This window comes from Hylobates moloch, unplaced genomic scaffold, assembly GCF_009828535.3.
Source record: "Hylobates moloch isolate HMO894 unplaced genomic scaffold, HMol_V3 SCAFFOLD_15, whole genome shotgun sequence".
Taxonomy (NCBI): Eukaryota; Metazoa; Chordata; class Mammalia; order Primates; family Hylobatidae; genus Hylobates; species Hylobates moloch.
In genome coordinates this window covers 55630960-55646163 of record NW_026652290.1, presented here as the reverse complement: position 1 = coordinate 55646163, position 15204 = coordinate 55630960, and the positions used below count along the sequence as shown (strand labels likewise).

At 44.9% G+C, this 15204-nt stretch overlaps 1 protein-coding gene across 1 annotated transcript; it reads left to right on the top strand.

Moving 5' to 3' along the window:
• The first annotated feature begins 2369 nt into the window (after nucleotides 1-2369).
• On the top strand, nucleotides 2370-7970 carry LOC116483913 (gastrokine-3-like). Its single transcript, XM_032178409.1, has 6 exons — nucleotides 2370-2381; nucleotides 3625-3678; nucleotides 3860-3994; nucleotides 5697-5804; nucleotides 6823-6964; nucleotides 7876-7970. Exons 1-6 carry the CDS (start codon nucleotides 2370-2372, stop codon nucleotides 7968-7970), a joined length of 546 nt encoding a protein of 181 aa, XP_032034300.1.
• The last annotated feature ends 7234 nt before the right edge of the window (nucleotides 7971-15204 follow it).

The following is a 15204-nucleotide window of genomic DNA, read 5'->3' as shown; positions in this document are numbered from 1 at the left end:
TCGGAGAGGCTGAGGCAGGAGAATGGCGTGAACTCGGGAGGCGGAGCTTGCAGTGAGCCGAGATTGCGCCACTGCACTCCAGCCTGGGCGACAGAGCGAGACTCCGTCTCAAAAAAAAAAAAAAAAAAAAAAGAAGTGGGGTAAATCAAGCCATTAAGGTTGGGTGCACATAGAGAAAAAAATAAGTAGCTCAGGATAGATACAAGATGCTGCAAGATAACATGTGCTAACATACTGTGCCTACTTAGAAGTTCCTGCTTTAGAGAAAATATTAAGGACAAAAGAAAAGGCACAGAAACATCCAGGGAAACTGAGCCAGAAGGAGAAGAGCTAACAGGAGCACAGTGGGGTCAGGGCAGTTGGTGTCCTGGAAGGCAGGAGTCCTGGGTTCCTGGATGTATATAAAAATGCAGGAGGTGAAGAAGGTGAGAGGAGAAGATCCGCAGGGTAGAAGAGGGAGGAGGTTGAAAACAGCCATAGAAAATAAATGAATATAATCATAATTGAATATAGAGATGGAAAACAAGTGGCACATGCATGAAGAAGGCCAGGCGTCCTCATGTGTATCAGACTGAATGGAAAGAGCTAATGAAAAACAACCAAATCAAACAAGAACATGAGAAGGAGAGTTTGTATGTGGGCCATAATGATGTGATTGGGTTACTGACTTATATTTTTTATTTGCTTAGAGATTAGGGGGAAAATACAAGTATATGGGCCAGGCGCTGTGGCTGATGCCTGTAATCCCAGCACTTTGGGAGGCTGAGGCAGGCGGATCACCTGAGGTCAGGAGTTCGAGACCAGCCTGGCCAACATGGCGAAACCCTGTCTCTGCTAAAAATACAAAATTATCCAAGTGTGGTGGCACATCCCTGTAATCCCAGCTATTCGGGAGGCTGAGGCAGGAGAATCGCTTGAACCTGGTAGGCGGAGGTTGCAGTGAGCCAAGATCAAGCCATTGCACTCCAGCCTGGGCAACAGGGTGAGACTCCATCTCAAAAAACAAAACAAAACAACCTCCTCTGTGTCAGGTACTGTTTTAAATATTAGACACTAGAACTACAGCAGAGAACAAAACAAAGTCTCTAACCTCACAGAGTTGATAATCAAGTGACTAAATGTCCAATTTAATATCCTGATCACACAACTGTACAAATAGATATAACACAACAAAAATATAAATAGCCAAAGTAAGGTACAGGCAAGGAACTGTGATGACTCCAACTTCTTTAATAACTTCTTTAATAATTCAATAACTATTGAGTTTGTGGTCTGTGCATGGTGTTTTTGAAGTACTGAGAGCAATAGAGATATGAGTATGATATTATCTGAGCCCTGGGTGACCTATAGCCCCCAAAATGCAACTACTTGATGTTCCTGTGGCCAATTTTTATTAAGCACTGTAAGGACTGAGCTGTCTGTCTTTCCTCCTCGGGTCATTCCAGTGCCCAGGCTTGCCCATACAGAGCACATGTTCTCAGAAGAAGTATCTGTTTGGTTCTGGCCTTCTGGAATTTGATCCAGGTAGCTGGGCCACCGCCAGTCAGAGCTTGAGGAAAAAAAAAAAAAAAAAAAGATAATGTATGAAAAGGCCCGAATTGATGCTTGACTTATTATATAAAGGCAATATTTTCCTATGTCTCAGGACTTCCAGGGCTGGTCAAAATGTTCTTTATGGAAAAACGTGCCCTGAAATGAGAGGTCAGAGGAAAGAAGCTAACCATGTAGCAGGAGCAAAATATCAGGACATCGGGAAAGTCCACCAGGGTGGATGTTTCAAGAAGTGAAATGAGGTCAGCTTGGTGGGTAGACAGAGGACAGCGCAGGGACAACCACATGATTTTTGGTTTGGACGAAGAGCGGGACCAGATTGCTTTTCAATCAGTCTAATTGTGTAGTTCAGGCTGTCTCTTTTGGTTTCATGAGGTTTGTCTCAATCACCCACACTGTTAGTAAAAACACTTTTAGGAAATTGAGAAGTAGAAACAGTGAGCTCATTGATTTTTATATCAGAACCATTTTGTGAGGTCAATGTTTGCAATGTTCACCTTAGTTGCTAAGGTCATGGGCATACCAGCCCACAAAGACTTGCTCATATGCCATGTTTACCTTGGAACCAATGTTTACCCTGATACCTTGGTATCAGGGTAAAGAGAAATACTCAGATGTAGTTAAAGAAAAGCAATAACTGTGATTACATAAACCTGCCTTTTTTCCTCCCTGAATGGTATCCAGATCATAGGAAACTACCTGGAACCCCTTATCATGGCAATAGTTGAAAGGCATAGGACTATATAAACCAGATTTAGAAAATAAATGTGACATAGAAAATTCTCCTGGGCATGCTGTTGCATGGGGTATGAGACACCATGAAACACCTTGTAAGTATATTTTCTAATTTCAAACGTAGGTGATTATGTTCTCAGAGCCAAAATAGCCAGGGAGTTCTTTTTTCCCCATGGACTCTTCAAATTAAACTCAAGTAGAATTTAGAATTTTCAAACATTAATTTGAAAAAACATAGCCTCTCTGTTTTGGAACATCTGAACAAAGAGTCTCTCCCAAAGGAAGTAATAACTAAGTTCTTAAAGGTCCAGAATCCTTGGGGGTTACGTAGATATTCATATTTTAGGGTCCTCTCTTCCTAGACTTGTCTTATTTACAAATTTCCAGTGAAGGAAAGTTTCAGATATATTTAATATATACCAACCCTAATAGTTTCATAAAATAGTGTTGCTATTTGTAGCTCATATATTTCCTCTATTAGCCTTACAGCATCATGATGATTATTCATAGAGTAGCTGTTTTCTTTTCTTTTGTATATGTATCTCACCTTTGTTTGCTTTGGTTGCGTGTGGGATATTGTGGGGTGGGGGAGAAGGGGAGTTCCTGAGCCTTCAGTAGACCAGATGAGGATGAGGTATGGAATGTGGGGAAACATTCATTGTGCACTTTCTCACCTTGTCCTGTTTCTGCTCCCACCAATTCTCTCTGACTTACTCTCTGATGCTTAAAATTCCCTCAACAAGCAAGGTAGGCCACACTGAGAAGAAATGATTAACTGCAAATATTTCAATAACTCGTCACATTTAATTAGCACAATCTCTTTCAAAATAAAGTGCAAATAAGTGGTTCATGGTCTTTTATTCTCAGGCAAAGTAGAGAATCTAGACGAAAGGAAATCAGGAGGATATCAGTTTCCAGAGAGGGCAGAGACGGAGTCTCAAATGCTTGGAAAGAGAGAGGAAGGTGCAGAAAAAGAAGACTGAGAACCTGAGTTATCATCACTTATTTTACAATTTGGCCTGAGATGGTCCTTCCCCATGTGCGTATCAAGTGGTTGGTCACGTTGCCTAATATTTAGCCCAGTGATTAGCAATACATGTAGAGTGAAGCAAAAGTTATCCTTGACTGAACTATATAAAGCTTTGTCTCCTGAGTAGCCAGCGTATCAACCATACTGAGTGACAGTCTCCTGATACACTGGGTCCCCCATGCCATGAAAGATGATAGGAATTAGAGATCATTTAAAGAAGGCTCTAGCCCCAGCAGGGCTTGGGGCTCTGGACTCTGAGCTCACCTGAAGCTAAGGCAAAAGTGCCCTGATACGTGTTTCCATTCCAGGTTGCATCTTCCATCCTTGGGGTCTTCTTCCTAACCCCATCCCTGGCCATCATGGTGAGTAAGGATGGAGAGAGTTCAACCTGTCTAGTCTTCCTTTAGCAGAAGCATTTTAAAAGGTGATAATTAAGGGCAACCTCCTCAAATTTCCTGTGAGTACCCGTAAAACCTACAAGGCATGGGCAAAGTAGGAACTCTGAACTTTCAACTTTTCTCACTGTTGCTTGGTTTTCTCCAGAACACCCATTTCAACCATCCTCTGGATGGATCTGTTGGGACTCAAATTATCCATATCAGTGCCTTCCAAGGTATGGTCAGCATCCGAGACAACAATGTTTTCAGTGAATGGGACGGAATCCTGACCTACAAGAATGTAAGATGAGAAACACATTCATTACAATGTGAAAGAAAGCCACACCTGGTACAAAATGTAGCCTTAATGCTTTTCCAGAGAAAAGAGGACATTTGCCTTCTCTAGGTTTAGGTCCTTGAAGGACATGCACATCATTAGGTAAGGGAACAGCTTTCCTGCAGTTGCAGTAACTTCTTTTTGACCCAAAAAATATAGGGGGAATTCCAGCTGGTCTATAGGGATCCTACATCCCCTATATTCCTGTGAGGTGTTGACTTCACATGGCCACTGAAGGCCTCTGATCTCAGAAGCCCGCATGTCTTGTAACTGGTATGTGCTGTAGAAGTTCTTTTGTCTTGACTTCTGATTTTAATGTTAATTTCCAAAGAAGAAGAATGATGTATTTTCATTTTTAGAAATCTGACTGCAACTTGCCCATCACTTTCAATGGTAAGACCTAGCAGAAAGACACAATATCGAGAAGGCTCCACCTGTGTGCTTGGCCTGGCTCTCTGATAGAAAAGCACTATAACCACAAGGACATCACTCGGCCTTTGTGTGCCTCAGTTTCCCCATCTGCAAAATAGTATTAATAGCTACCATTCCTACCTGGCAGGACTCTGAAGGGTTAAGTGAAGCAGAAGCCCACACTCCTTGTTCTGCCCCACAAGGCCCTGTCCCATCTGGCCCCGCCCTCTCCCATCTGGCCCCACCCTCTCCCATCTGGCCCCACCCCCACCCACATCCATGACATTCCTCCAGCCACTCTGGACATCTCAGGACGGGCACCTCAGGCACAGGCTTTCTTTCTGCTCCAGTCTATATCTGCTGTGCTCCCTTCCCTGACTACGTTCCTCACTAGTCACCTAACTCACTCCTGATTTCCTCAAGGAAATGTCCCCTGAATCCTGCTAGAGGGCACACAGTCTACACAGGCTAGTGATTTTCAACTCTGCTCTATGCCATGGAGACTTTTCTTCAAACAAAAATGTTCCACGGTAGTCTATGACATGGAACAGAAGAAGCCAAAACTACTCTGGCTGGAGGAGGGAGATGCAGGCGAACCTTAGGCTCAGTCACACACAGCTGGAGAACCGCTGCTTTACTCCAGGCTGTGAGAGGCCAGAAGACAGGCTCAGGGACTCATGGAGGGGGATGGTCAGTGGCAGACCCAGGGCTAGAATCTGAGTCTAGAGGGCCTGGCCCAAGGTTCCTGACAACCTTGTACATTCAGAGAGCACTCCATAATTTTCAGAGTGCCCTCACAAGCTCTCACAAGCAGTTAATTTCTCCTCTCATCTTCACAGCAACCCTGTGGGAGAGAGGCTATTATTATTTCTGCATTCAGATGAAAAAACAGGATCGTGGAGCCCACTGAGGACCATGATGGTTGCTAAGTGGCAGAACAGGACCTGCAAGTCAGCCTTATTATTAGATCTAACCCCCTATCCCTCCCATCCCACCTGTCCATTCATTGTGTGCAGAATGCCCTGAGAGATTCCTTTCCTCACCCACATCAGGGGACAGTGCCAAAAGCCCCGGGAGCAGCAGGGCTCTGAACGTGTTACCAGTCCTGATGCTGGCCTTTTTTTGGTGCCCAGAGTGGCACTCTGCTGGATGCTGTACATCAGTCAGAAGGGCAGCTGTGCCACACTGATAGAGAGTGGGTGTCCATTAATATTGTGACTGCATGAATGACGTGTTTCTGCTGTGTTGCTTTAAGGCCCTGTTGGTGGCTAAGCTATTTAACAAGATGGCCTGTGTCCTGGCCAAGATGGACCAGCCAGTCTTCCCAAGTTTGGATGACATTAGCAAGGCCCTGGACAAGCAGGTAAGTGAAGCCAGTTCACTGTGGTTTCCTTTTAGTTTGGTGTTTTCCAACTCTGCATCCAACCTCCTAGGATAAGGCTGTGCACAAAGAGAGACTTGGGTCATGCTTGTTCTTCATGCCCATGAAATTCCACCATCATACCAAGGACTCCAGGTGCTGTTGATGGCTCAGTCAAGTCAAGTCATAATTTAATCAAATAAAAGTTCTACACAGTGATCTCATTTTGATGAATTCCAGAAGGGTTTGAGCTACATGTTAGTGAATATAAATTGTTGAATGTAAATATGAGTGAATTGATAGAATATTCACATTCCCCTACCTTCTTTCTCCTCTACCTACCCCCTAAACATATCCACACGTATTCTCTTCAGTTGAAAATAAGCCCAGGACTGCTGAAGCTCTCTTCCCTTCAGCTTCTTAAATGACAAAAGTAGTCTAGTAAGTTAAAAACCAGCAGGTGGTCCTGGGCAAGTCATTGAAATCTGCTGTCATTTGCTTAAGTAGCCTGCACAGCACATTTGGCCGACACTGATATTCATGGCAGGAGGTGCTGACTCTCGATGGGGGGGACAAGATACACTTCAAGTCACATAAAAATAAGGCAACTTACCAATTTTTTTAAGAGAAAAGCTGAAAGTATCCCATCCGATTTAACAAGCAAAAACATAATATAATGCAACAAAAAAATTTAAAGCATTCTGTATTTTCATTAGAAATGAGAAAGCATCGAAGACTGAATGAATTATTAAGTTTAAAAGGGTGAAAGGAACGGACAGGAAAAGTCACCTGAACGCACAGGCAGATTTTTCTGGAGTAATGTCAACACCTTGTGGCCAGACAGGATATTGCTGTTAGAGACTTCAAGGGCGTGTTTGGGTTCAGAGCTATTCTGGTCAATTTTATCACCCCATGCACTGCCTCCACTTACTCATGGGCCAGGGTCTCAGATCCTTTTTGTCCTGCCTCCTGTGCCACCCCCAAATGCTGTCTCATCATTTTGATGTGCCACCGCTTCCAGGCTTTTAAGCATTACCCGTCTACTCGCGGCCTGACCTACACTGTTTTATCCAGCCGGGTCAAGAACTTAGCGCAGTATGGAATGCCCATTAAGAACATGTACAGATATGAACCCACCTACTTTGCCCGGCAGCAAAAAGAAGGTGTGTTAGCAACTTAACTAGAAACCCAAGACCATGGGTGAGTCAAAAGGCACAGTATGAATTTTAGGTCATTGACAAATTCTAATAACAGTTGTTGGGTTTGTTCTATTTATTTGTTACTGCATATAAAAATAATGGGGCCTGGGATGTATTCCCCCTCTGGTTGTGGAGATGATTTCCTGACAGCGGGACTTGTTGAGAACGGGGAGCTGAGTTAACTTAGCTTTATCAGGAGGCTAAGTTCAGTCATCTCATCAGTGGGATTTGACAGTGGGTAGATATCCTCGCTTGACCCAAAGCCTCATCACCCCTGCCCAAGCAACACAGTGCTCAGCATCCTATCATTAGAGTCCCATTGCTCTGGGATCCCCAGTTTCCTCTTCTGCAAGTTTCCCAGAGGTTGGAAGGCAAAACTCTAATAGTTATAGACCACTCTGGAAAAGGAACATCTCAGTGGCTGGCACTCCTGCTAGGGATGTGGTGGGGGATCAGTAGTAACCACCTTGGAAAACTACTAGACAAGACTTAAAGAGCTGCTTTCTAATCCAGATAGGCAGTAACCACTTCCCATTAGGCTGCTGCCAGTCACTTTACATCCTAATATAGGTTAACCCAACGAACAGGGCTTCTTCATAACAGGAGGATCCAGCAGGAAAACAGGGAGAACTTGAGGGGCTGGGGTTCAGAAGGATGATTAGGGATCACTTAAAGAAATAGAAAAAGGAGAGGTGAGGCCAATGATTGCAGGGGCAGGCCGTAGTAGGATCTTTCATTTTAGTCCCAGTCTTTTGCTAGAAGAGCTGTCCTGAGCACTGCAACTGTGTTAGTTGCAACTCATAATATACCACTCTATCTGGGGGTCTTAAAGTGCTATTTTTTAAAAATAAAAATCCTTCTCTTTCCTTTTAAAGGTACTGCCCTGGCAATTGACCCCGATTCTTGTTTTGAAATCCAACTTCTGTCCTTTATGGGACTCTTCATCTGCGGTGAGATTCCTGGGCTCTGAACCTCCAGGACGGCTGTTTGGCATGTGGACTCACCTGGCCTGAAGCCAGTGCTAGGACCCAGCCCTCCCTCTGCCTGTGGGAAGCTGCTGCTTTTAGTCTTCTACCTTCTGCCTTTTGTCCCAGTACCCAGTTCTGTAATCTGAAAAAGTGTGTCCACTTTCTCCCTCTGGGTTAGAACAAAAAAGTTTCTTGCCTCACTGGTCTAGCAAATGAGTCCTCCCTGGCTGCCCTGTCCCCTCTCAGCATTCCCGGCTGCGTGCAGCCCGGGACCTCCCACTCCGGCATGGTGCAAAGGAGCTGGCACCTCTCCCAGGATGTCTCATCTCTAAGGGCTTCTTTCTGGGATATCTCTTGAGAAATTTCTTGAGAATTTTAGCCAAAAAAAAAAGAATCAATCAATCAATCAAAAATAAAAAAGACATTAGCCATAGCAGACTTAGCTGTTGGGTCTGAGGCTATATCTCAGTCTCCTGAAAAATTGGTGCTGAGATTCCAAGGAAGCTTATTCTCTGTGGTGGCCCAGCCTGTATCATGAAAATCCCTGTGAGAGATCCAGGTGAGCCTCCCTTTGGAACTGGCCTAAGCCCTTTAGTGGTAACTCCCAGGCATTTCTCTCCGTTGCAAATGAATAAGGGCCATGGATTCTCAGCACTCTTTTTATGTATGTATTTATTGTTTATTTTTTGGAGAAAGGGTCTTTCTCTGTCACCCAGGCTGGAGTACAGTGGTGCAATCATAGCTCAATGAAGCCTCGGACTTCTGAGTCAAGTGATCCTCCTGTCTCAGCCTCCCAAGTAGCTACAACTATAGGTATGAGTCACCATGCCAGGCTAATAAAAAAAAAATTTTTTTTTTAGAAGCAGGGTCTCACTATGTTGCCCAGGCTTTTTAAATCTGTCTTTTTTCTTTCTCTCTTGTTGAAATTGAATAGGCTTTGTATTTTAACTGTCCATTCCTATAGCTGGGAGGGCCTGAGCCACGCCTATCCAAACCACAGAGCATCCCTGGCTCCTCTCACCTCAGGAACAAGAATAAATGGGGAAGGAGTGTTAGAGGCACATGCACAGATGTCCACAGAAGGTCACGCTGGAGTTTGGAGGACTATAAAATAGAGTAGGACTGGGTGGGGTGTTGCATAGTGCTTGTGCATGGAGCAGGAGGGTTCTGGGGGATGACAGAGCTGCTAGGAGCCAGTTCTGCCAAGGAGATAGAGCAGTGGTTGACTGCCTATAGCCAGGAATGAAAGCTGACTGCACCAGAAAAGCCCAAGATGAACCTCTACCAAGGTGTACACAGGATGTGGTTGGGCAGGCCAGAGGCTCTGAGCCTCTGGAATTGGTCACATATGACTTGTTGAGGGCAAAGCAAGTACAGATACATACACAGCCACACTATGTGGAAATATTAGATGCAATATACCAAGGCGTGGTCAACCCGAGGCCCTGAGAGCACCATGAGGGAGGGTCTGGCCCCCAAGACTAAGCCCAGTGAATCCCCAGAGTCAAATCACCATGGTTGTCAGTGCATCCTGTATGTGCCTTATCCCTGACATCCAGCCTCCACCTTCAACCTGAGCTCTGGGGACCAGTCCCTATCTTGTCGTATGTGCCTAAGTCCCGTTACAGTTGCTAGATCCTCACTCCTGAACCTTCTGTGATGGTGGGGGCCTGCTGCCTACTGACCATTCTGATGCCAATCTCCCTCTTATGGACTTCTGAGCTTCAGCTGCTCCTGAATTTCCCATCACCTCTGGGCTTCATCCAATTATTATAATACCCTTGTTATTTCCAGGAGACTTCAAGACCCCCCAACATGCTTGTCTCCATCTGTTACATCCTTGCAGATACTCGCTTTCCAGCTGGGACTGGTTTCCTTCCAGAAATGCCAGGTTCAGGGCCTGCTGCCCTCCCAATGTGCATCATCACACTTGGCTGTCATTGGCTGGGCTGTGATAGCTCCCTCCTGAGAAAGAGCCAGCACACCCCTCTAGACCTTAGAGGACTTGTCAAGGTAAATTTGGGTCCTTATAAAGAATCTTCTATGTATGCACCAGGATTTGGATCCTTTGGGAGTTGGGGTGGTGATGGCAAAAATAGCATTCAAGATGTTACCATCCTACTGATGGCCATTGTTAACATTTATTCTCAGAATACATCTAATTCAGCACTCAGTGAAATTTACCATATTTGAATCTCAAATCCGTGTCCCTGACCCAAATGTATTCCATGTTTATTAAGGCCCTAGCCTTCTATTTAAAAGAGGATCATATGAACACTAATAACAGATTGTATGTTCCACCTGGGATTAAAGACCTTAAGCTTTGGACCTCTTCAAGGAGAACTACAAACCACTGCTCAACGAAATAAAAGAGGACACAAACAAATGGAAGAACATTCCATGCTCATGGATAGGAAGACTCAAGATCGTGAAAATGGCCATACTGCCCAAGGTAATTTACAGATTCAATGCCATCCCCATCAAGCTACTAATGACTTGCTTCACAGAATTGGAAAAAACTACTTTAAAGTTTATATGGAACCAAAAAAGAGCCCACATAGCCAAGACAATCCTAAGCAAAACAAACATACCTGGAGGCACCACGCTACCTGACTTCAAACTATACTACAAGGCTATAGTAACCAAAACAGCATGGTACTGGTGCCAAAACAGATATATAGACCAATGGAACAGAACAGAGGCCTCAGAAGTAACACCACACATCTACAACCATCTGATCTTTGAAAAAACTGACAAAAACAAGAAATGGGGAAAGGATTCCCTATTTAATAAATGGTGCTGGGAAAACTGGCTAACCATATATAGAAAACTGAAACTGGATCCCTTCCTTACACGCTATAAAAAAAATAATTTGAGATGAATTAAAGACTTGAATGTTAGACCTAAAACCATAAAAACCCTAGGAGAAAACCTAGGCAATACCATTCAGGACATAGGCATGGGAAAGGACTTCATGACTAAAACACAAAAAGCAATGGCAACAAAAGCCAAAATAGACAAACGGGATCTAATGAAACTAAAGAGCTTCTGCACAGCAAAAGGAACTACCATCAGAGTGAACAGGCAACCTACAGAATGGAAGAAAATTTCTGCAATCTACCCATCTGACAAAGGGCTAATATCCAGAATCTACAAAGAACTTAAACAAATTTACAAGAAAAAAACAAACAACCCCATCAACAAGTGGGCGAAGGATATGAACAGACAGTTCTCAAAAGAAGACATTTATGCAGCCAACAGACACACGAAAAAATGCTCATCATCACTGGTCATCAGAGAAATGCAAATCAAAACCACAATGAGATACCATCTCACACCAGTTAGAATGGCGATCATTAAAAAGTCAGGAAACAACAGGTGCTGGAGAGGATGTGGAGAAATAGGAACACTTTTACATTGTTGGTGGGAGTGTAAATTAGTTCAACCATTGTGGAAGACAGTGTGGTGATTCCTCAAGGATCTAGAACTAGAAATACCATTTGACCCAGAGATCCCATCACTGGGTATGTACCCAAAGGATTATAAGTCATGCTACTATAAAGACATATGCAGACGTATGTTTATTGCGGCACTATTCACGATAGCAAAGACTTGGAACCAACCCAAATATCCATCAATGATAGACTGGATTAAGAAAATGTGGCACATACACACCATGGAATACCGTGCAGGCATAAAAAAGGATGAGTTCATGTCCTTTGCAGGGACATGGATGAAGCTGGAAACCATCATTCTCAGCAAACCGCCACAAAGACAGAAAACCAAACACCACATGTTCTCACTCATAGGTGGGAACTGAACAATGAGAACACTTGGACACAGGGCAGGGAACATCACACACTGGGGCCTGTCCGGGGGTGGGGGGCTGGGGGAGGGAGAGCATTAGCAGAAATACCTAATGTAAATGACGAGTTGATGAGTGCAGCAAACCAACATGGCACATGTATACCTATGTAACAAACCTGCACGCTGTGCACATTTGAACTTAAAGTATAATAAAAATAAATAAATAAATAAGAACTTCAGCTTCTTGCGGAGTCCATTGAAATAATTTTTGGGTCTCCCTGGGAGTGCCTAAAAGTAGCTAAGAATGAGCCCAGTGATCTTCCAAGCAGGGAAATCATCTCTTTTCTTTTCTTCCTCCCTTGGGGCAGCCCCTGTCTTTGTCATAGGCTGACATAGTCAATGCTGCCTCTTACAGCTGAGAGTAAGGGCCAGGGAACCCACAGCACTCACAGTCCTCAGCTGAGCCATCTCCACCTGCTGCCCCTCTGTGGAGTGCTGCCTTTTGGGTAGACACTGCCATCTCTGCCACTGATCTGGGGAGCCTTAGGGGGCTTAAGGAGCATTAGCCCTCTGGACCCAATGCAGAAATAAGAAAAATTAGTCCCTCCTCACCCTTTGGCATCTCGATCATTCATGTATGCCCTGCGTATTAGTTTGTTTTCACACTGCTATAAAGAACTGCCCAAGACTGGGTAATTTATAAAGAAAAGAGGTTTAATTGACTCACAGTTCTGCATGGCTGGGGAGGCCTCAGGAAATTTACAATCATGGCAGAAGGGGAAGCAGGCACGTCTTACATGGTGGGAGGTGAAAGAGAGAGTGTGTGAAGGAGGAACTGTCAGACATGTACTAAACCACCATATCTCATGAGAACTCACTCACTATCATGAGAACAGCATGGGGGAAACCATCCCTGTGATCCAGTCAGCTCCCAACAGGTCCCTCCCTCAACACGTGGGGTTTATGGGGATTACAATTCCAAATGAGATTTGGGTGGGGACACAGAGCCTAACCATATCACCCTGCAATGTGTACCCTAGTTTCTTAGAGAAGCTAGTGAAAAAAAAGGGGGGGGCTTTTCTCATCTGTGGCTACTGTTGTTTTTATACTCAGTCCCCACCCACCACCCTGGGACCTGGAATATGAGTTCACTGGGGACTGGACCGGGGACAAATTTGAGCCTGAAACATCACAATGTCATTAAACTGCTCCTCCGTCTCCAGAGTTTGTTACTGGATTAGGACTGTGTCCCAGCCCCCTCTTTCCTGAGCAGATTTACCCTGGAAGAATTTTTAGTTCTGCAAATGGGCATTTGGAGGATTACCAAGAAGTCTTTAAGCAATGTCTAAATCCCAGCTGGGACTCAAAACTCTCTTGCAATAAATAAAACTCTCCTGCAAGAATTCCATCCTTGCTCAAGAGTCCTTTCCCAGAGAGAGGAGATCTAAAACAGAGGCCAAATTTCCTGGCCTCTTTGTTTCGAGAAAGGCACTCCATTGACAGACTTCCCTTTAGGGAGAACATCTTAATTTCCTTACTAGTCCTTTCCACCCCCGATGGTGTCACTTCTAATTCTCCCTGCCACTCCTGCTTCTCTGCAGTCTAGGGAAGAGCCAGCTGTGTCCAAGCTCAGGACTGTGGGTATAGGCGAGCTGGCTCGCCAGCCACGGGAGGCAGCTGCCCAGTGTTCATTTTCTAGCTACCTACTCACTCTGTGCTCTTAGTTTCCTTCCCAAGGGATCAGGAGCAGTGCCCCTTATCCTGCCTGGAATGTGCTGCTTCTCCTTGTCCTTCTGTCTGCTTGGAGCGGAAAGAACCACCCCATAACTTAACCCATAGGTCAGTAGTTATTTTTGTGGAGCCCCCCCATTGGACTGAGTTAGTTTGGGTGATGCTTTACACACGGGCAGTATCCCAGCCGTCCACAGCAGGCAGAGCTGTAGCTGTCCATGGACTCACATCCTCCCCATCCCTGAAGGAAGACCACAGCCCTGGGTCCTCTGGCCTGGCTCCAGGCACCAGGCAGCTGGAACCTGGGCCTTTCAGTGCTGATGGGCTCTAGCCATGGCCAACTTGTATGTATCTTGAGACTGCTGAAGACTGGGTGGGCCTCCTTTTTATTTTGTGTTTTAAATTTTAAAAATATATGAACATTTTTATTGAGTTATACAATGAAGTGCAGATTTTAAGTGCACAGCTCAATGAATGTTTACATATATTCATCCAATGTAGCCATCAGCCAGGGGAAGACATAGAAGATTTCCAATGCCCCAGAAGGCTTTTTCATGCCACTCCCAGGCAATATCCAATCTCACCCTTGGCCCCAACGGAGTGGAAAGGGATAGTAATGGAATTATCCTTTAATTTATCCTTAGCATAATGGAATATGTCGAGGAGTTCTCAGCAAAAATCAAACACACCCTGGCAAGTCTCTTGAGGTGGGGGTCAACTGCAGATGGCAAGGGGTTGGCGAGTAGCCCCAGGATTCTCCCTATCGTGATTAGTTTGGGTCAAACAGGAGAAAAGAGAAGCTAACAAAGGTCATGAATAAGAGGACAGGATGATTGTCCATTGACCAGGCATTGTTTACCTAAGGCCATGTAGGGGTGTAGCAACAGTAACTTTTTAGAGGAAGATTGAGGGGTGAGCTGCATCATTAGAGGCAGTGAGGGGTGAATTCTTGGGGTGTCCCTTTTTGGGGTCATATGCTACTGCATGAGCTGGAAGGGCCATGCAGCAGCCAGGGAATCCTTCCCTAGGGGTTAAAAGCATGCTGAGGAAATGGGCTTACCACCTTAAAATGGGGTACACCTAGACCCTAAATGCTAAGAAGCACTTGATTCCATTCCTGAATGTGTGCTGAGCCCTGTGCGTCAGAGTTGCTGCAACATCAGACATTTCCCCAAGAGCCAAGGGAGAATTAGGGACAGTGTCTGGACTGGTAAGAGGGAATGGCAGGCCAAACAGTGCTGGGCAGTGAGCTTCAAGTGACATTTGCTTGAAGTTATCCTAGGAGTAGCCCTCAGTATTGGGTTTCTGCAGCATGAGTAAAGGAAGGTGGTGAGCCTGGAATTTTCAAAGGGGTTTTAGGGGTGAAAGAAGTGGAGACAGCAGTGCTGGGTGGGCCCAGGTCTGGAGGCATGTGTACTCACTGGAGTTATCCAGCCTCTTTCAGGTGTATCTGTAAGGAATGCTTTCAGCTGTGAAAAAAGAGAACTCAGTCACAGTGGCCTAAACAGGTAGATACTGATCCAGGAAGGAAGTCCCAGCTGGAGCAGCTCTGGAATAATGCAGTCAGGCATTCTAGCTCTTTCTTTCTTTCCTGAATCTTCCTTCTCTAGGATTTTTGCCTCGTGGTCCTAAAATGGACAATCATCTCCTGACATCAGCCTCATATCCTCATTGAGGGGATGATAGGAACACGCAAAG

Coding starts and splice junctions, on each gene's coding strand:
- LOC116483913 (XM_032178409.1), top strand. Junction 3,679..3,859: donor CCCCATCCCTGGCCATCATG/GTGAGTAAGGAT, acceptor GGTTTTCTCCAG/AACACCCATTTCAACCATCC. Junction 3,995..5,696: donor GAATCCTGACCTACAAGAAT/GTAAGATGAGAA, acceptor TGTTGCTTTAAG/GCCCTGTTGGTGGCTAAGCT.